Source organism: Pristis pectinata, chromosome 13, assembly GCF_009764475.1.
Source record: "Pristis pectinata isolate sPriPec2 chromosome 13, sPriPec2.1.pri, whole genome shotgun sequence".
Classification (NCBI taxonomy): domain Eukaryota; kingdom Metazoa; phylum Chordata; class Chondrichthyes; order Rhinopristiformes; family Pristidae; genus Pristis; species Pristis pectinata.
The window spans coordinates 39,160,499-39,183,700 of NC_067417.1; the positions used below are offsets into that span (position 1 = coordinate 39,160,499).

The window sequence follows — 23,202 nt, forward strand, 5'->3', positions numbered from 1 at the left end:
GAAAAAATTATGTTTGGCTTGGAAACCTGAATTTCATTTAGGTTCTAGAAAGTATACCAAATATAATTAATAAGCAAATTATTGGATGAGAATGTGCATGGGAGATAAATTCTTCCAGAACCTTTATAAAGAATAAATCTCTTGACTTCAATGTTTGCAACTTTGACAGATGAATTAATTTGGACCTTATTTTAGTAGGCATTTGATAAGCTGAAAGAAAGATATTTGCATATACAGCCTAAAGATTAACAGTCACCAAAACAGCAAGTAGGAAATACTAGAGAACAAGATGTACCGTCAAATTTCCCAATTTAAAAGTCCAGCATTCAAAGATAGTAAAAACTTCCGGGTTACAACTGGATTTTACTGAACAGGTTTGTTTTAAATTTTTGTATAGCAAATGGCTAAAACGATTTTGTTTTTGCAGTGACGGAACCCAGGCATTTGGAGCCTCAGTGAAGAGAAATAACAGACTTCTGTTCTAGAATGGCCATCTAATGTGTTTGATCTTCTCGGTAAGAGTTTGTGAAATCTTGTAACTCCAAATATAAATGCCAGACCTCTCCTGACATGACCGCAGGTTCCAAACTTACATTTTTTTTTACAATTTGACCATGGGATATTGATCATAAAGGGTACAAGTAAGTTTGCCATCATTTGGCCCTATAGAATCACCTTCTTGTGTTCACATTTGCCCTCATTTCAAGAATTCAATAATGCTAATTTGATAATTGAATGTCATAATGACATAACTACCTTTTCATTCTTCATGGATGACGCAGCACACAGACTTGTCACGATTAATTGTGCTTCTCAGACTCACCCAACAGCACTGTCACACTTTGTCATTTTTGATGGCTTCGTTCTTTGGTATCTTACTCTTGGGCAGGGTAAATGTATTCAGTAGGTTCTTAACGTCAACCAAAGTCTATTGCAGATTATACAGACTGATACGTATGAGGCATGAGTTCAAACAATGTGTGTCTAGTTTAATCAAAGATTCTGCTCAGACTACCCACGTGTGTAGTAATATGAACATGACATAAGGCATTGCAAATGAACTTACTTACATAGGATGTAGAAGCTATGAGTGCTCCACCATTCAATATGATCATGGTTATCAACCACTTAAGTACCTTGTTCTTGCTTCCTCCCCATATCCCTTAATTCCGTCAGCATTAAGAACTATATCTATCTCCTTTTTGTATATATTTAACGGTGTCCACTGTTTTCTGAGGTGGAGATTTCCACAGATTCTCCAACCTCTGGGTAAACAAATTTCTTTGATCTTGAATTTACATGGTATACCCCAGTCCCTGGTTCTGGACTCCTGTCATCAGAAACATCGTGTATCTTATCTCCTTTTTGAATTTTGTAGGTTTCTTTGAGATCCCCTCACATTCTTCTAAACTCCAATGAATATAGGCTCAATCAACCCAATCTGTGCTTGTATGTTGGCACTGCCATCAAAGATATTAGCATAGTAAACCTTCATGGCACTTCCTCCATGGAAGTCCAAACATATCGTGAAGTTCCAGATGAGGTCTCACGAAAGCCCTTTACAGCTGCAGCTACATTCTTGCTTCTGTTCTCAATGAAGGCCAATGAATCATTTGCCTTCTTAAATGCTTGTCGTACTTGAATGCTTTTCAGCGATTGGTGTAAAAGATCAACCAGATCCAGATCTCAATGCACCTCCCCCTTTCCCAGTCTATTACCATTCAGAATCTACCTTTGTTTTTCAGAACCAAAGTGGAAAACTTAACATTTATCCAAGTTATATGATATCTGCCACTAAGTAGCCCATTCACCCAATTTGTCTAAATCTCATGTGAGCCTCTTTGCACCTTCATTGCAGCTCGCGATCCCCCATTTATCCAGCCCCCACCCCTCCCCCCAGCTTTGTGTACAATTGCAAACTTGAAAATGTCACATTTAATTCCCTCATCCAAATCATTGATATGTATTGTGAATAACTGGGACACAAGCTCTAATCTCTGCAGCACCCCACTAATCACTGCCAGCCACCAAGAAAAAGATGCATTTGTACCTACTTTGTTTCCTGTCAGCTAATCATTTCCATGTCTCTATGTTATCCCCAATCTCATTGCTTTAATTTTGCACATTACCTCTTACGTAGGATTTTATCAACAGCCTTCCAAGAGTCCAAATATATTATATCCACTGATTCTCATTTGTTTAGTTACAAGCTCTCAAAAAACTCCAGTAGATTTGTTAAGCATGGTTTCCTTTTTGTTAAACCCATGCTGACTTTGTCCAATCCCACTAATGCTTTCCAGGTGTTATTATGTCTCTTATAATAGATTCTAGCATCTTTCCTACCACTGATGTTATGTTTGCTGGTCAATAATACCCTGTTTTTTCTCCTCATCCTTTTTAAAATTGCAGAGTTACATTTGCCATCTCCAGTCTGAAGTAGGAACTGCTTCAGAGTCTAAATGATTTTGGAAGATACCAGCAATGCATCCACTATTTCTAGGGCCACTTCCTGTGGTACTGTGGAATGGAGATTATCAGGCCCTGGGGATTAGTCAGCCATTAGCCCTGTTAATTTCCATAGCAGTATTATTAACACTGATTTCCTTTAGTTCCTACTGTCACTAGATCCTTGGTTCCCTGGGTGATCATGTGTGCCATCTTTTGCAAAAGCAGAAACAAAGCAAGTTTAGTAGCACTGCCAATGTTTTTGTTCCCAATTATAATTGCTCCCATATTTTGACTGTGGAGATGTGCATTTGTTCTCAACTGACCTTTTTTCTCTTCGCAAAGCAACAAAAGAAAACTGCTGGAGGCAGAGGGATGTTCGCTATTTCGGTCGCGACTCTGCATGAGGACCGAGAGTGCAGAGGGGAGATAGCCAGTATAAAGAGGTGAGAGGGAGGGGTGAAGCAGAGGTTGGCAGGCAATAGGTGGGACCAGTTGAGGAGGGGGGTGATGGATAGATGGAGCCAGGTGGGGGAGGGGTGAGGTTGGGTGACAGCGGCTGTGGGTGATAGGTAGAAACAGATAAGGAGAAAAGGGGGCAGATGAAGCCAGGTGGGGGGAGGTTGAGACAGAGGCTGGAAGGTGATAAATGGAAACACAAGAGGCTGTAGCTGTTGGAGTCTGAGAAGTAAGGTAGGTGATGTGGAACCAGAAAAGGGGGGTGGGGGGAATGATGGGCAGAAGGAACCAGTTGGGGATTGTACAAGACACCCAGTAAATTAAGTGAGTGAGTGATAGGCAGATGGAACTAAGTGAGGGAGGGGAAAGAATCTGGGTAATAGGGGGCTCGGAGGTGAGGGGGGAGGTGTTGTGGTAAAAAGGTGAGTGAGGGAACCTGGGTGGATCAGAAGGAGACAGAAAGAAACACAGGGCTTATGGGTTACCTGAAATTGGAAAATTCAATGTTCATACCAATGGGTTGTACACTACCCAGGCAAAATATAAGGTGTACACCTCACACCACTGGTTACGTCCTTCCAATCTGAAAACCATTTATTCTACCTCTGTTTTCTATGAGACAGCCAGTTTTCAATCCATACTAACACACTTCCTCTGATATCATGAGCTGTTAACTTGTGCACCATTCTCTCATGTGCAGCTTGTCAAATGCCTTTTGGAAATCTAAATACACCACATCAAAAGGTTTCTCTTTATCAATTCCCTCAAAGAACTTAAGCAAATTTGTCAAGCATGATTTATCTTTGTTAAAACCATTTTGACTTGGTTTGATTATGTTAAGTTCTCCGAAATGATTGATTATTTTTCCTTTGATTATTGCCTTGAGCATCTTGCCAACAATAGATGTTAAACTAACTGGTCTATAGTTTCTTGCCTTTTGTCTTCTTCCTTCTTGAACAAGTGAGTCATGGTTGCTGTTTTCCAATCCACCTGTACGCTATCAGAATTCAGTGAGTTTTGAAAAACTTCAATCAATGGACCCACTATCTCTGCAGCTGCTTCCTTTAGAATACTTGGATGCTGGCCATCAGGCTCTGGCAACTTTTGTACCTTTTGGTCTCATTAATTTTTCTAATACTTTGTCCTTTGTGACTGGGATAGTTATAAGTTCTTCCATGCTTTTTGAAATAAGCCCATTTTATAAGCCATTATCTTTGGGATATTTGCTGTGTCCTGCACAGTGAAGGCAGATGCAAAAAAAAATTGGTTTGAAGCATCTGCCATTTCCTTGTTTACTGTTATTAATTCCCCAGCTTTATTCTCTAGAGGCCCCATGCATACCTTAGCCATCCTCTTCCATTCCTTTGTTGACCATGGTTAGTTCCTCTTTGTCTTGGAGTCCCCTTTCTAGTTGGGACAAATTTCCATGGACCAGCTGTTTATATGCCTGACATTGCTCAGGCATACTTCAGGCTGACCTATCTTTTATTTACCCAGTCCGCTCTAGACAACATCACACTGTAATTGCCTTTATTTATGTTGAAGACACATGTTTTGGACCTGGTGTATTCCACCCTCAATCTGGATCTGGAATCCCAGCATATTGTGGTCACTTAGCACAAGATCTCTTGTTAATCTTTGCTATTACACATCACCAAATCTAAAATAGATTTTTGCTGAGTAGGTTCTGTAACATACTACTTTAAGAAGAATTTCCTGACCTAACTCCACATTTTTTTCTTCGATCATACCCATTATGTTTGATTTGTCCAATCAATGCGCAGTTTAAAACCTCCTATGATAATTGCAGTTTCCTTCATACCTTTGCTATTTCCCCATTCATGCTTTGCCCTCTCAAGAAGCTACCCTTTGGGGGCATATATCACCATCCACTACATTAAACGTGATTTCCACGCACATAGAGCATCGCGAATGCTCCACAGCACTCCATCTGCAGCTCCAGCTGGATACACTTCCTACGCACGTAGTCGCCACGGACACAAAGTTCCCCAATTTCCCACAAAGCGCAGGAGGATTTACTTTATTTTGCAGGACGCCTGATTTTCTGAATCTAGCAGCTGGCGGATCAGCTGTTACATCCGTAACATTAGAAACCCTTCTGAACATGAAATAACGACTGCAGCCAGAATAATCGGGAAGTCACGGGGGGAAACGGCGGTACATGTTGTGCGTATTTCTGTAACACATACAACATGGGACACCACCAGAGGGAATTTATCCTGTCACGCCCTGCAAGCTCTGTGGTAACCATGCATTAGCCCTATTCTTATCCCATTGCTCCGCAACCATTTTCCTTTAAATATATTGGGTGCGAAGGGACCGGAGCAAGGGCTCTTGAGGGCGCGCGCACAGGACGGGAGTGGACGTTGCAAGGGTGCGCGCAACAGGGTGGGTGTGGAGGGAAGTTGCAAAGGTGCGCGCGCGCAGGGCGGGAGGCGGTTCCGAGGGCGCGGCGCGCGCGCAGGGCGGGAGGCGGTTCCGAGGGCGCGGCGCGCGCGCAGGACGGGAGGCGGTTCCGAGGGCGCGGCGCGCGCGCAGGACGGGAGGCGGTTCCGAGGGCGCGGCGCGCGCGCAGGACGGGAGGCGGTTCCGAGGGCGCGCGCGCGCAGGGCGGGAGGCGGTTCTGAGGGCGCGCGCGCGCGCAGGGCGGGAGGCCGGGACGGTTTTGTTCAAAATGTTTGGAGGGATCGCGGGCGGGAAGGTCAAACGGACGCAAGGCGTGAATCGGTCCGGGCTGCGATGCAAAAGTAACTGGAGAGCGAGGTAAATCCAGTGGTGCAAAGCGCTACTTAAAAATGATGCAGAATGCTGCTTTTGTAAATTATGTTTTACGCACGGGTCCGATAGCACCGTATCTGGGAGTGAGTGATTCCACAAATGGTGCAGAAGCTATTTGTGCCCACTCCAACCTGGAGGTTAAATAGCGCCAGCAAGGCGGGAGTAGCAGCAGATCTGGCAGAGATGTCCAGTCAGACCCCTGCTGATGACACAGGCATTGACGGAAATGTAATTAAATGGAAAACCTAGACTTTGAAACCTGCTTTCTATCTAAACCAGTCTCAAATATACCCAGCCCCTGCTTTAAAAACTCACTCGTACCCCGCCCCCTCCGTTTACCTTGCTCATTAAATCGAATCCGTGTGCCTTGGTCCCTGAACCATTGCAAAGGTGGCAGTTTCTTTCTGTTTACGATATCTACAGCTGTTATGAAATTGAATATTCCCTCAAACTTCCTCCTTCGCTCCAAGGAGCTCCTCTGGTCAAATCTTGTGGTTGATATGTCCCACCCCTGGAACTACGTGAGTAAAATCTTTTTCTGGACCCTCTCTAAGAGCTGGAGAAATTCTTCCTCAATCATGCTGGCCAGAATTGGATGCAGTATCTCAATGTTGGCTAACCATTAAAAAAATGCTGTCGTAGACCATTAGAAATAGTAGAATTAGGCCATTCGGCTCATTGAATCTGCTCCACCATTCAATCATGTCTGATTTTTTTTCCCAACCCTATTCTCCCACCTACCCCCCCCCCCCATCCCTTAATCCCCTAATCCCTTTACAAATCAAGAACCTGTCAATCTCTGCCTTAAATACGCCCATTAACTTGGTTTCCACTGCGCTTTGGGAATGAATTTGACAGACTTGCCACCCTCTGGTTGAAGAAATCCCTCATCTCAGTTTTAGCGAGGTCCCAGAGAATAGCCAATGTTGTTCCTCTATTTAAGAAGGGCAATAGAGACAAACCAGGGAATTGTAGGTCAGTGAGTTTTACATCAGTGGTAGGGTAATTATTGGAGAAGATTCTTAGGGACAGAATCTCCTTGCATCTGGAAAAGCATAGACTTCAAAGGGATAATCAGAGCAGCTTTGTGCGGGGGATGTCCTGTCTTACAAACTTGATTGAGTTGTTTTGAGGAGGTGACAAAGGTGATTGATGATGGCAGGGCGGTGGATGTTGTATATATGGACTTCGGTAAAGTTTTTGACTAGGTCCCTCATGGTAGGCTGATCCAGAAGATTAAGGTACATGGGATCCCTGGAGACATAGATTGGATTTAAAATTGCCTTGGCTGTAGAAGACAGAGGAGAGTGGTGGTGGGGTGTTACTCTGGAAGTCTGTGACCAGTGGTGTATGTCAAGGATCAGTGCTGGGCTGGGACCTCTGTTGTTTGTGATATGCATAAATGATTTGAACAAAAATGTTGGTGGTCTGAATAGTAAGTTTGCAAAGGACACAAAAATTGGCAGTACTGTGGGCAGCTAGGAAGGTTGCCAAAGGATTCAGCAAGATATAGACTGGTTGGAAATGTGTGCAGAAAAATAGCAGATAGAGCTTAATCTGGACAAGGGTGAGGTGTTGCACTTTGGGAGGTCAAATGTAAGAGGAAAATGTACAGTAAATGGCAGAACCCCATGGTAATGTAGTGGTTAGTGTAAAGCTATTACAGCGCCGGAGACCCAGGTTCAATTCCCGCCGCTATCTGTAAGGAGTTTGTACATTCTCCCCGTGTCCTCTGGGTGCTCTGGTTTCCTCCCACATTCCAAAAAGACGTACGGATTACGAAGTTGTGGGCATGCAATGTTGACGCTGGAAGCGTGGCAACACTTGCAGGCTGCCCCCAGAGCACACTACGCAAAAGATGCATTTCACTGTGTGTTTTGATGTACATGTGACTAATAAAGAGATCTTATCTTATCTACTGAGGGGTCTTGGGGTACAAGTTGATAGCTCCTTGAAAGTGGCAACACGAGTAGGTGGGTGGACAAGAAGACATACATCAAAGTTGCCTTCATCAGTTGGGGTGTTCAATATAAAAGTTGGGAAGTCATGTTGCAGCTGTATAAAATTTTGGTTCGGCCACATTTGGAGTATTGTGTGCAGTTCTGGTCGCTGCATTACAGGAAGGATGTGGAGGCATTGGACAGTGTGCAGAAGAGCTTCACCAGAATATTGCCTGGATCAGAGAATATTAGATATAAGGAGAGGTTGGACAAGCTTGGATTGTTTTCTCTGGAGTATTGGAGGCTGAGGGGTGACCTGATAGAAGTACAGTATATAAAATTATGAGAGGCATAGATAGAGTAGCTAGGCAGTCAGAGTCTTCCCCGGGTGGAAATGTTAAAGACTAGAAGCTATAGCTTTAAGGTGAGGGAGGGGAAGTTTGAAGGAGATTTATGAGTCATGTTTTTTTTTACATAGTGAGTGATAGGTGCTTGGAATATTCTGCCAGGGAAAGTGGTTAAAGCGGATACAATAGCAACATTTAAGAAGCATTTAGACAGGCACATGAACAGGGAGGGAATGGAGGGATACAGACCATGTGCAGACAGATGGGACTAATTTAAATTGACATCATGGTTGGCATAGACATCATGGGCCGAAGGGCCTGTTCCTGTACTGTATTGTCAAGCTCCAAGACCTGGGCCTCTGTACCTCCCTCTGCAATTGGATCCTCGACTTCCTCACTGGGAGACCACAATCAGCATGAATGGGGAAACCTCATCTCCTCCTCACTGACCATCACATACGTGCACCTCAGGGCTGCGTGCTTAGCCCCCTGCTGTACTCCCTCTATACCTATGACTGCATGGCTAAGCACAGCTCCAATACCCTCTATAAACTCACTGATCATGCCACTGTTGTTGGCAGAATCACGGATGGTGATAAGGTGACATACGGGAGTGAGATAGGTCAGCTGGTTGAGCGGTGTCATAACAACAACAGTGAACTCAATGTCAGCAAAACCAAAGAATGATTGTGGACTTTAGGAAGTGGAGGTCAACTGAACATGCACCATTCCTCATGGAAGGGTCTGCAGTGGAGAAGGTGAACAGCTTCAAATTCCTGGGTGTCAACATTGTGGAGGATTTATCCTGGGCCCAGCCCGTAGATGCAACCATGAAGAAGGTGCACAGTGTCTTTACTTTCTTAGAAGTTTAAGGAGATTTGGCATATCATCTGACAAACTTCTCCAGATGTACAGTGGAAAGCATTCTGACTGGTTGCATCGTGGCTTGGTATGGGAACTGCAATGCACAGGAATGCAAGAGACTACAGAGAGTGATGGACTCAGCCAGTTCCATTACAAGTACAGTTCTCTCCACCATAAAGGACATTTACAAGAGGTAATGTCTCAGGAAGGCGACATCCATTATTAAGGACCCCTGCCATCCAGGTCATGCTCTCCTTGCTGTCATCAGGCAGGAGGTACAGGAGCCTGAAGACCCACATTTCAAGGTTCAACAACAGCTTCTTCCCCACTGCCATCAGGTTCTTGAACCAACCTGAAAAACCCTCATTCAGCCTTGGACTGTATTTCCCTAAACTTGCACTAATGTTATGTTATTTTTGTTTATTTTGTCATGCAAGTTGTGTATAATTTGTTAATTTAAATTTATGTAATTTATATTTGTTGTGTTTCTAATGTGTTGGATTTTATCCAACATTTTCTGAAAATCCACGCAAGCAACATTTACTGTATTTTTGTCAAACTTATCTGTTACCTCCACAAAATGTTCAAATACGATTTGCCTTTAACAAATCAATGCTGGTTCTACTTTGTCCAATCAAACTTCTCCAAGTGGCCATCAGTGTTTTCCACGATGATTGTTTCTAAAAACTTCTCCAAAACCAAAGTTAAACTAACTTGCCTGACATGTCCTTGCACACCTTTTTGAACAAGGGTCTTTAATTTAAGTCCCTTGGCACCTCTCCTAATGAAGGAAGGATTGGAGGATTATGACATGTTCCCAAGCAACCTAGGATGCATCTCACCTAGGTCCAGTGATTGTTTAAGCATGGCCTTTCTAATCCTTATCAATGATCACCCCCATCCACTATTTCTGCCACTTCTACTGAGATCTTTCTTGGCGAAAAGCAATTCCTGCTATTCCAGTCATGCCACCCAACTCTCTGCACAGGTCAGATACATAGCTCTAATTACCCCACCCTTCCTCTTAACGGCCATTTACAATTTATATACCAATAGAACATTTTGATTCCAGTTTGTTATTAGAGTCATACAGCATGGAAACAGGCCCTTCAGCACAACTCATCCATGCCAACCAATTTGCCTACCTGAGCTAGTCCCACTTGCCTACATTTGGCCAATATCCTTCTAAACCTTTCCTATCTGTGTACCTGTCTAAGTGCCTTTTAAGAGTAATTTTACCCATCTCCACCATTTCCTCTGGCAGCTTGTTCTACATACCGCCCTCTATGTGGAAAAAGTTGCCACTTGCATCCCCTTTAAATTTCTCTCTTTTCACCTTAAATCAAAGCTCTCTTTTAGACTCCACTACCCTGGGGAAAAAGACTCTGACCATTCACTTTATCTATGGCCCTCATGATTTTATATATCTCTATAAGTTCACCCCTCGGCCTCCTATACTCCAGGGGAAAAAAAAGCCCTAGCCTATTCAGTGTCTCCTAACTTGAGCTGCTCAGTCCCAGTAACGTCCTTGTGAATCTTCACACTTTCCAGCTTAATGTCATCCTTCCTATTTCTCGGTGACCAGAACGGCACACAATACTCCAATTGTGATCTCACCAGGGTCCTGTACAGTTACAACATGATGTAACAACAGTTCCACCCCATCTACCTGTATCACCAATTTCAGGAAATTGTGTATTTGTATCCCTAGGTGTCTCTGTTCCACAACGTTCTTTAGTGCCCTGCCATTAACTGTGTAAGTCCTGCCTGGGTTTAGCTTTCCAAAATGCAATATTTGCATTATTCTATTCTCATAAGCTCTCTATCCTGACAAATTGGATTTTGTGTTTGTCTAGAGTAAAAATGAGCAACTGAAATGGTAAGCTTTGTTTTTCTCATCTAGATGAGCACTATTATGAAAAAAACAGATGTTGCATTTTTAAAACTTGGAGAATGGGGTGAATTTGTGGGAAGATTCATGAGTTGATTTGCAGCATGCCACAAACCACAGTTATCTTTATACCAGCTTTAGAGCTTAATATATTTTCCACAACCCACATGATTATGGGAATAGATGAATGGCAACCTCACCTACCAGACTGGATGATCCAGCTGAATTTCAATACAGAAATCGGAGCTGAAGCTCTAGTCTTCACTCAACAGAATTGTCTAGTGTGGGATTTGAACACTATACTCACTAGTTCAGAGGCAGGAATGGTTGGACTTGCTTCTCCAAATCCCTGTTTTATTGTTTATTAAGTGAGTTTTAAATTGGGTAGAATCATCAAATGAGCATAGAAGTTTTAAAACATTATAATTACTGCATGATGTGGGAATTGTCTTATTTGTGTATGGGTATTTTGCTTTGAAGGAACAAGGTAATAACAGATTACTCACTGAAAGAATATTTATGAGGTTCTGTTTGTCTAATATAGTGTATATATGATGCCAAGAACTTAAATAATTGGATTTGGGAGCTAACTATAATGTATTTCAGAAGAATAACTAAACGTTATTTTGTGTTTAATTTTAAAGCAGTTCCACAAAAGGGAAGAAATATTATGGCACCAGAAGACTATCAGGAAGAGGATTCTTTTTGTTTCAATGTAGGAGGCTGGTTCTTTTCAATTCCAAAGTCAAAACTTTTACAGTTCCGTGACTCAGTATTGTGGCAAGAAGCTTCCAGCCTTGTTCATTCTGAAGATGCCAGACTTTTTATTGACCGAGATGGATATACTTTCCGTCATGTACACTATTATTTGCATACATCAAAGCTGTCTTTTTCCTGCCTCTCTGAAATTAGTTTGTTGTATGAGCAAGCTACAGCAATGTGTTTAACATCTTTGCAACAGGTATTAGTGATGGATAGTATGTAGAGTAGCACATGATTACAAGACCACTAAAACAGTGTTAATCTTGTGGACAGTAACATCTGAATACTGTATACAGGCCAGCCTTGGGTTAAGAATGCCTGACTTATGGACACCCCTATGTATGAACAAGCTTTCATAATATTAAATTCAAAAGTCTGATGTATGTACGTTTGTTCCTCTGAATGTCAAAACTAGTTTCCACTCTCTCTCCACTGTTAGTAATTGTTCTTTCCTATTAGTCTTGTGTGCTTTTGATGCCATTCACTGTGGAGGTGTGGTTACCACTGAGTGATTTTTGTGCATTTTCTGCTTTATGAATATTGACTTAAGGACATATGTAAAAATGGAACCAGTTTGTTACCCGGGGACAGCCTGTACTGTGCTTTGTTGCCTAAGAGCTGATCAAAAAATACCTGAGTGTGTTCAGCAGATATCTAATATTTCCATCAATATGGTCAACAACGAAAATATGGTGATCGTGAAATCATTGGTATACAAATCCGCAAATGTAATACAAAAATTGGATTTTGAGCCAGAAAAGATGGTCCAAAATACATTTTAGCAAGATTAATAGGGATACTAATTATGATGTGATTTACAATAGAAAAAGTGTTCAATCTGAATTTGGATTTAATTACTGAAAATGCTTTAGAAATGGAATGGTTGGCTAGAATATGTTTGGATTTGCTTGCAAGCAACAGATAATTTATAATGAACAAAGTGGCTCTACAAACATTTGAAAGCACAGATTTCAGAGTTTAGATTACAGTGTTTAAAGTTGATTTTTAATGTTGTTTATGCAGTATGTTCCTCACACAAAGTGATAAGGTGTGTTATCACTTTGACATTCATTGGTAATTCATGTTTGTTAACACCATTTCATTTGCTTTTTAAAATGCTTTTCTCATGTTTAATAACAGGACATTGGTCTTGTGCTGTGTATTTGAATTCATTGCCAGATCCAGTTTCTTGTGACAAATGGTGACTAGTATGATCTTGATTTTTTTAAAGGAAGGTTCAATCAGTTTGTGATAAGACAGTTCCTAAATACAAGGTAATCTTGCACAGTGTGGTTATTCCATTACCAGTGCAACCTGGATGAAAAATGCGATTGAGATTCTTGTGCAAATGGACAGGGGCATTTGCAATACCTGGTGCTACCATAAATGGACATCTGCACAGGCTTTGATAATTTACATTGTAATTTAGTACAGCTGCTGGCACTTTGCTGCACTAATTGAGATTAGAGCTCTAGCCCTCACAACTCATGCTCTGCTAAGTCAATACAACAATGTTGAAAGTGTTTTAATGTTACTATGTGAAAGGGAAGAAGCTGAAATAGAGGCATTGCAGGGATGAGAGTATGTCTTCTTTTTCTTTGACATGGACCTCCTCATTCTCAGGGATGAGTTAGAGCAGGGATGAGTTAGAGCACAGATTATTTTTCCTCTCTGCCAGAGAGCCGAATTGAAAAGGTGGTGGCAGAGAATCGCTGTTGAAGTAGCCACCACACATCTGGGAGTAATGGCTCAAGAAATTCCATGGTTTTCCAAGATATACCAAGGTAAGTGCTATAACACTTTGAATTGTGTTTCAAACACAACACTGGTACATAGTTCCTTGACAGTTGTGACACGGGTAGGGTGGTGAAGAAGGCATTTGGCATGCTTGCCTTCATTGGTCAGAACATTGAGTGCAGAAGTTGAGATGTCATGTTACAGCTGTACAAGACACTTGTAAGGCCATATTTAGAGTACTGCATGCTGATCTGGTCGCCCTGCCATAGGAAGGATGTCATTAAACTGGAGAGGGTGCAAAAAAAAATTTACAAAGATGTTACTGGGACTAGAGGGCTTGAGTTATAAGGAGAGGCTGGATAGGCCTGGACTTTTTTCCCCTGGAGCGTAGGAGGCTGAGGGATGACCTTGTAGAGGTTTATAAAACCATGAGTGGCATTGATAAGGTGAATAGTCTTTTCCCCAGGGTTGGGGAGTCTAAAACTAGATGGCATAGATTTAAAATGAAAAGGGAACTTAAAAGGGACCTGAGGGGCACCTTTTTCCACACAGAGAGTGATGAGTATATGGAATGAGCTGCCAGAGGAAGAGGTAGACATGAGTACAATTATCACATTTTGAAAGGGAATGGGACTGTTATGTGGATAGGAAAGGTTTAGAGGGATATGAGCCAAATGCAGGTAAATGGGACTAGTTCAGTTAGGCAACTTGGTTGGCATGGACAAGTTGAGCCAAAGGGCCTGTGCTGTATGAACTATGACAACATAGCAACTCAAATCTCGTACAGGCTATCATCTTTCTTCCTCTGGCAATCAATACCTCACCTGCCTGCTAATGCTCCTCACTTCCTTCCCTTTTCCCAGCAACTCACAGAGACACTGACATCATACATGCACACGTGCCACTTTCAGCAACTGTATTCTGTGTCTCTAGTTCTTGACCCCTCTGTCAAAGGCAGTGGAAGTCTCTGTGAGGTGGAGCGATACTGTATTGGTCTTTGTGTGTGTGTGTGATGTTTATTGTTTTATTTATTGAACATTCAATGGAATAGGCAGCTGCCTTTGGTTATTCTGTAAAGTGTGTAATTTAGATATTGTCCAATTGCTACCATTATCCTGTATTTGTCAAACCAAGTTTCAGCCACCTTTTGTGTTTTTACAGCAACATCCTATGCAACAATATTTTCAAGGTTACCGATTAGCACATTCTTGTTCCTCTGTGGAGTGAGATGTTGTTAACAAAGGCTGCCTGACCTGCTGTATATTTTCTGTATTTTTTTAGGTTTGCAAATATCTGCATTGCTTTGCTTTTAAAGTCTGATTTGTATCTCTCTGCATGCCTTCAGTCTCAATGCTCACCCAATAACTGCACAAGTAACTCAGCTATCCATCTGCAGAATTTGTTGTGCTGTAGCTGTGGGCCACAGAATTATGGCTTTCCTGGCTTTGCCAATTGTGAGATTGGGAGTTATCTGCGGTACTTTAAGAAATTAATAAACCCTGGATTGGTGCAGACCATGGAATCTCATCCTGAGGACCCTGATGGTGTTCTCTGTTAGACTCCTGGTGATCCTTTTGCAATCATTGAAATGGCACTTGGATGTACATGGATTGCAGGTGGATGGCAAGGAAGGAGAGGATAACCTTTATCCACAGGACTCCCAAGTCTTCTCATGGGCAACTACAAATTGTATGTTCATAGTATGTTAGCCCCTGAGATTCATAAAGAGTTTCTGGTTCATAGTTGTAATATATTGTAAATAAACAGTATCCACCAGTGAGAAAACCAGCAGAAATATGTTGTGCCTGAATTCTGGATATATCATGCCTAATGTAGAATATGCCATTCATGTGGAAATAATGTGAAGTTGACCAAAAAGTACAGAAAGATAAAATTTAGACATTTTACAAATTAATTTTGGTGCTTTGCAAAGTATATTTCACATTTTTCCTTTTTTTAATTTTCTCAACCATTAATAATTTACTTTTAGTTATGTATTTTGAAAAGCAGAAAGCTAATACAGTATTGCAGCAAGTGCCAGAAAAATTAGTTGCATTGATGCAGGCTTTACAGATGGTTAGTTTAAAGAACTTGCATGAAAATATTGTCTGTAAACATGTAGTAATACTTTTAAATTACAGGTAGCTCTGCTATAATGCAATAATTACATTTCTAAGAAACCTTGCATTATAGAAGGTCGGGTTATAGCAGAACAAAGCGCAGATTTGAACAGGCTTTCCTGATCGCAATAGCCCTATACCGATGAGGCACACACAAAGCAAGTAGTGTTCCCTAATCCATCAATTGCTTTGTAACCAATTTGTGTTTTGGAAATGCATGTTATAGCAGAACTACCTGTATGACTGGCAGCTGGGCATCAAGGTGTCTTTCAAATTGGCACTCACAGCCACCAGCTCAGATGTTAACACTTCACATATTGTAGAGGTTCGTTTAGGGATGAGTTTTACATTGGTCACCAGGCATTTTGTTTGTTGTCAGAGCAGGAAGAAAGTATATGTCAGGGTACTAGCTCCTGAGAAGGCAAAAGTTGCAAATGAGTTTTGTTGCGGAGGGCTGAGAGATTTTAGTGGAGGAGCCTAAAGCTTAAGTATGGTCAGCATACACAAGGCGTATGCTGTAGTGCACGGCCTCTGGGGCAAGGGACATGGAGGATCCAGCTCCATATTTATGAGTGGCTTTACGCAGAATCTGAAGCTATTACTTTTCAATGTGCAAGTGCTGGCCAGTTCTTTTCAATGCTTGAAGACCAGAAAATTATGAAGCTGCTGATGGCCAGGGTTTCAGCTTTCATTGCAGCATAAGCAGAAGCAGCCTAATGGTTGAATACTGTAGTAGAACTTGCATTCATGCCTCTAATACATGTTTAAATATGCCACAGCATTTTCAGAGGGGTCTGCATTATAGTAGCTTCATATCCAAGTAGCGCACTTTGGGAAACTGAGAGCATACTGTCTGCAGTTTATTGATCTTGTATGTTATGTGCAAGGTGCAGTGTGTCCAGCAAGTACTCAGAAATACATCAATGATCACATCCTTGCCAAGCACAGTGGTTTGCAGATAAAGAAATTGTGCAAACCTGATGCTGTCAGTGATACCGAAACACCAGGCAATCGTGGGACAGCTGGCGAGCCATACTCCAATCTTCAATTTTTTGTGTGGAAGAAAGGGAGCTAACTGATTTGCCTTGAGCTACTTGCATAATTTTAGTTTGTGATTACTAAGCAGCAAATATGGAGTTATTAGAATTGATCATTTACATGATTTCTTGGCTCAAGAATGGTGTGGATGGAAAAGCCAAAGAAGGAAAATATTAACAGTGAAATTACAGGAGTTTATTAGGAATAAAAGTGCTGTGAGAATGTACAGAAATATCTATTACAATTAGCAACTTGTATAAGATGTATTGATTTGAACATTATGTTAATAGGCTTTGGATAATATGAAAGAAAGTAAACATCATTTGCGTGTACGACTTGAAGATGTACCAGTCACTCAAAGAGCCTATAAGAATTATTGGAGAACAAGATGTAACAGTAAACCTTCAGACTTCCAAATTAAAAGTCCAGTGTTCACAGGTAGATAATATTTCTGTAAATTTCTCAAGATGGTTATTGTTAACAGTAGGATTATTGATGCATAAAGAATTTGTTTGTTTTTGATGATTGTAAAGAAAATCTTGCACTTGTATACCAAGCTGGAATTTGAACATGTAATCCGGACACTTGTTATATAAAAAAAAGGAATGAAAGTAGTCATGGGCACCCTGATTCTGCTCCACCAGTGTTTCTCAACTACTTTCCTGTCCAATTCTCTTGCTTCTTTTGGTGTCTGAAAATCTATTAATCTCAGCAAGTGGAAAGTGCTCCATTATGCTCCTGATATCCCATGTAGATGGTGCAAAAGCCTTGGGTAGTCTGGAGTTGAGCCAGTCATTGCAGGTTGTCCTTTCTCTGACCTGCCCTTGTATCCATGGAGGTTCTGGTAAATGGTCACCCCCTGTGGTGGGGGGGCCTTGGTGATGGTAATTGAATGTCAAGGGCAGGTGGTTAGATTCTCTTGTTGAAGATGGGCATTGTCCGGCACTTCTCTGATGTGAATGTTACTTGCCAGTACTCTTCAGCAAACAAAGCAACTCATGTCTAAATGTTGTCCAAGCTGGCTGCATGCAGGCATGGATTGCTAAAGAGTTGTGATTGGAACTGAAGATGATGTAATCATCAGTGATTGTTTCACATCTGACCTCATAACAGAAGGAATTTAAATGATGAACAGCTGAAGATAGTTGTGCCTAGGATATTCCCCTGACTAACTCTTGCTATGATGATCAGGGACTGGGATGATTAACTATTTTCCTGTATGTGAGATATGGCACTGAACATTGGAGCATTTTCTCTTTGCTCATTAACTTCAGTTTTACTGGGATACCTTGATGCCACACTTGATCTAATGCTGCTTTGATGTCAAAGACCATACATTCGTCTTACCTTTGGAATTCAGCTTTGGTCCACCAAGGCCCTACCCAACTGTAACAAGACTTTCTGGCCTTGAAGTCCTTGTGCATAAAAATGTGTATACTAGGTAGCATGCTACGAGTGCTACTCAAAGGATATTGTACTTTTTCACTGTTTAAAAATTTGCCTCCATCATGGCCAGATCCAGTGGTTTGGGAAAAGAGATGATAGTCAGCCATAGGCTTAGGATCTGGCAAGGAGTCAATTAGGCAAGCAAAGTTAGTGAGGTGGAATCTGCAATCAAAACGAGGGTTGAGAGGAATTGGTACCGTGATTGGAGGTAGAGGGTTGTGGTGTGGTGGATCTGAGGTAGGTGCGGGACAGAATGTTGTCCCTTAATGACGAAACTGAGAGTGATTTACAATGTTATTATGTGAAATAAACAGCTAATGGAAAATATTAGGATTAAATGCAGCATTAAAAATGTAAATTAAATACGTAAATCTGGAGTGTGACTGCCACTGATACCCTGGTATCCATGTGCCCAGCAAATGCAAGCTTGACTCATGGATTCATAGCAGATTTAATGTGATCTTCAATTTTTTTATCCACTTTGCTCTTTGTTTAAAGAGCAATGAAAATTTTAATCTTGTATTAGTCATTAATTTCAGCCCTACAAAATATCATACAAAAATTGAATACAAAATAAGGCCACACAGCATTTTGATTTTTTTTGTACCAAGGGAATTGAAGGATGTGGGGTTAATGAAAGAAAATGGTGATGAAGTAAAAGATCAGTCATGATCTTGCTGAATGGCAGAGAAGACATGAGGGGCTACTCCTGTTTCTTATGTTCTTGTCAGTTGCTTTCAGTTTTGGCAGAATATGTGTGCATATGTTTAGAACAGTTCACAGCAATGGGGAACTGAATGGTGTAGTGGCACAGGCACACAAGGTTGCAGAGTGAACAGATAGTGACATCAGTATCCAGGTAACACTAATTTCGTGCCAGCCCTTAGAAATTAGACCTCAATGCTACAGATAATGCACAGTGTTGATGCCAATAGAAGAAACCTCGCATTTGGCAGTAGGATAAAATTGGTCCCCACCAACATCCCACCATAGTTATAGTACTTACGGGTTCCTGAATAACTTGGAAGTTGTTGATGACTTAGTAGAATGTTGTTAGGTTTGAGGAAAATATGTTGAATGATAATTTTCCAGAAGGTAAGACAAATGTTACTAACACTGGAATATAGAAAAACTTGATTTTGACTACTATGCACTTGGATGGTTTGCACAAAGACTTTATTCTGAATGTTTAATTCAGTTAGCTGTGTCTGCTATGGTCACATCATCATGCCACACCAGAATACTGGGTGATCTTTGGGGATAAAGGGTATGCATGAAACCTTAAGCAGCTTCATTTCCAAAAAAACACCACATAGCACTCTTATGGTGAAAACCAGAGCCACCCAAAGTAAAGTGGTAATCAGAGACTTGAATGAATGTCAGAGAGCTTTTAGGTTCATCATCCTCTTCAATCTTGCCATAATGTGGATGCATTCCTTGTCTCCATTTGGTGAGAAGGGCAATGATTGAGGCAGGAGACGGTGATCAAAGGTGCTTTATGGACATGCGTTGAAGGCTCTTTAATTGATTAATGTGTCCGATAAGGAGCAAAAAACTAGAAATCCAAAAACGAAATGCTAGAGTTACTAAGCAGGTCAGGCAGCATCAGTGGGGAGAGAGATGGCCAATGTTTCAGTCAAGGACACTTCAGAAGTGGAAAGATAAGAGGTGTGTTGTAATTTTAGAGAGGGACAGGGGTGGAGAGAATGTCTGTGTTAAGCTGTAGACCAAAGCTGAATGCAATACACAAAACTTCCACCATCCAGCAACCCACAGCAGTCCTTCCAGCTGAAGCAGAAGTTCACTTGCATTTCATCCAATTTAGTCTGTTACATTTGGTGCTCATGATGTGATCTCTACTTTGGAGAAACCAAATGTACTTTGGGTAACAACTTTGCAGATCTCCCTTTTGGTGATTTTTTTCCCCCCCATTTTCTTTCTCTCTCATGATAACTTTGGTCTGCACCCTATTACAGATATTCTCTGCTTGTTCCATGCTTGAATATTGACAACATGGTTTAGAGAAGGACATTCTATGCCTGAAATCTTAAGGACCTTGACAACATTTAAACTTGGATTTTATAGTAATGTTCACACCACAAATGGCTATCGTCATCTCCAATAAGTGGAAGACTAAACAATTAGCATTTCATTACCCACCATAAACATTCTGTAATTGACCATAAACTTGCCTCTTATTACTATGGTGGCACAAGGCAAGGCTTTGGGTATTTTCTCCAATGGACTGTTTGCTTGTTGTAATTTCTATGTAATTATTTGCCAAAGCATAGGGGAAATTGTAATATTTTTGACAGAAACTCAAAATTCTGACTCTTGATATAGAATCCTGTACTTTTTCACTAAGGTTCGAACTGGAGGACTGTTTTATTGAAGAATGGCAGATGTCTATTCATAAACCAAATAATGGCTACTTAAATGACAAGCTGTGCTTATTTAAAATAAAAACAGAAAATGGGAACACTCAGCAGATTAGTCAGTATCTTTGGAAAAAGAGAGTTAACATTTTAGGAAGTGTTTTCAATCCCATATGTTAATCTTTATCTTTCCATAGATGCTGAGCATTTCCATCATTTTCTGTTTTTATCTCAAATTTCCACAATCTGTTTTGTTTAATTTTTCAATTATTTAAAATATTGATATTAATAAATTGATAATGCAGCCAACTGTATTTGAAAATCAAAACACTGAGTGTTGGAAATATGAAATAATAAAATTCTGGAACAACTTGGATCAGGTTGAGGGCCTGAGATGCTAATTAATTTTCAACTGAGTATTTTTTATTAATACAAAAATAACCATTAAACATTGTCAAACTCAATCTGGAGAGAAAGACAAAGGAGGGTAGATAATTTGGCAAATTAGCACTTCTTTATGTAATATTGTTAACATCTGTTTCTACATGTTTAAACATAATTGCTATGACTTGTGAAGTTAGTTCCGTGACATGAGACTACACAAGGACAAGGATCATAATTATAGTTAAATTGAGCTTTCCCTTGTCAAATACAACCTTCCTTTGGCCAATCTGTTCTGACTAAACATTTAAAATGCTGTATTACGCCAGGTTGGTATCCCATTAACCTTGTGTGTTTGCTGACATTTGTAATTCAGTAATTCATCAGTTAGAAATATTTTGGTGATTTTTACAAGGAACAAGCAAATCAAAAGGCAAGATACAAACGCAACAAAATGTGAGCTCCAAATTGAGACTTTGCTGCCCTCTGCTGCTCAATATCACACCTGTGACACATTCAATCATTAAGTCCTTGGGGGAATTGAAGACTTACAAAGTTCATAATTATTTGGAATGTGATAACTATCTAGGGGGAAATATTTTTCTTTCAAGAGAAATGAGACAATTTTTTTGCTTTGCTTTAGGTTTACCTGATAAAGCCCCATTAGGATTGATAGACACACCACTGTTGGATACAGAAGAAGAGGTGCACTGGTATTTTCTTCCTTTGGATCTGGTGAAGAAATACCCAACTTTAATCAATGAAGATAATTTGCTGTGGGTGTGTGAGGGAGTTGTCCTCATAGAAATTGGCTGGAGTAATTTTCGATATATAGGTAATATCAATTATATTGATACTGTATTACAAATAGAGACAACTTGTTAACATTCTCACAGTTGTTACGAACCAGCAACAAAAGAAACACTCCGAGTCATGTGATAAGTGTTAAAAATTACTTTATTAATAACTACTTATGATAAGAAAAATAAAAGTAAAAATGTTAGAAATAAAAATGTTAAACCTTAAACATTAACCCCAAAACCAAACTTGTGTGTGTGGCAAAGTTCCAAACTCTAAGTCCAGGAATGGTTATTAAAGTTCAGTTCAGCAAGCCATAAGGTGAAACATGAGCAAAGGCTTCTTCGACGACCACCGTTGTCTGAAGATAAAACATAGATGTAGAGAGAACATAGAGAGTAATTACGAAATCCAAATGTTCCACGATGGAACCCAGACGACACCTCAGTGTTTACTCGGTAGTGACTTCCTCACCCCGAGAAGCATCCGAATTGTGGTTGTCCACATAAGTACCTGTTTCCTTCTACAGGTTAACGACAAAAGTGAACTCCACCGGATTACTCCCAATTTCCATACATGGATTGTAGTGACAGACACAGTTATTGTTTCTCATCCATCGATAGAGAAACTAGCAGGCTGGTGTCTCTCACTCTCTTCTCTCTCTTCTGACTGACTGACTCCTTCAACCATGTCATTCCATCCTTTATCTTCTGCTGACGTAAGCACGCCCCCCCCCACACACACACACACACACCATTTTGCTCTTATCTTAAAGGGACATTCACCAATAGTAACCTAGTCCATAACACCTCCCACCTAAAAAGAATTTTTTTCCAAAAAAGTTCAACCGTGCATACAGTTAGTAATGTTAATAATTATCATTTTACACAATTACAGAGTATCAGATTAGTAAAGATACATGTTTCCCATTTAACATCGAGAAAGACAATCAGCAATTATGTTACCTTTGCCTCTAATGTGAGTTATCATGAGATCAAACTCTTGCAAAACTAAACTCCAGTTTAACAGCCTTCTGTTCTTGTTTTTCACTTGGCTCAGAAACACCAATGGGTTATGATCTGTATATACAGTCAGTGGTTTCTGAGCGGTGCAAGCATATACACTGAAATGCTGCAAGGCTAAAACAAGTGACAGTAATTCTTTCTCTATGGTGGAATAATTCTTCTGATGCTCATTAAATTTCTTTGAAAAGTAAGCTACAGGATGGTCAATATCATCACGGTCACCCTTCTGCAACAACACAGCTCCTACAGCTTCATCACTGGCATCTACTGCTAATGAAAATGGCTTTTCAAAGTCAGGTGATTTGAGCACAGGATGGTAACATAAAATGGCTTTCAGCTTCTCAAATGCTTCTTGACAAGAATTATCTTAAAGGGACATTCACCAATAGTAACCTAGTCCATAACACAGTCATCTAATTTTTGTTGCTAAAATTAAGAGTCACACAAGTATTAATAGGGTACCTGTACTCGATATTCACGCTGCCATTCCCAGCATATCATGAGCAATTTTTCTGGAGAGCCAGAAACAAGCTACACTCTTTCAGTCTTGCAATGTCAACTTTTGTCACAATTATCAACTGGCCATTATCCATGGTGGTTTCCCCACACTGACTGAATCAGTTATTTATGAAAAAGATTTTTTAAAAAAATGAAAGTGATTGTTTCCTTCTTTAGAAAGAAAGTCGTTCTTCAAGAAAAATATTAGTTGCCTCCACCTTTTAGGAGACACATGCTATGTATCCTTGTGTGATTCACTTTACTTAAGATAACTCTG

At 40.6% G+C, this 23,202-nt stretch overlaps 1 protein-coding gene across 1 annotated transcript in view; it reads left to right on the top strand.

Moving 5' to 3' along the window:
* Positions 1-5,568: 5,568 nt before the first annotated feature.
* LOC127577365 (BTB/POZ domain-containing protein KCTD19-like) overlaps positions 5,569-23,202 on the top strand; it is a 54,573-nt gene continuing 36,939 nt past the window's right edge. Inside the window, exons 1-4 of the mRNA XM_052028513.1 lie at positions 5,569-5,688; positions 11,393-11,706; positions 16,693-16,840; positions 21,248-21,439. Coding sequence (XP_051884473.1) covers positions 11,416-11,706; positions 16,693-16,840; positions 21,248-21,439 — 631 coding nt within the window. The 5' untranslated portion in view covers positions 5,569-5,688; positions 11,393-11,415. The remainder of the gene's footprint in view (positions 5,689-11,392; positions 11,707-16,692; positions 16,841-21,247; positions 21,440-23,202) is intronic.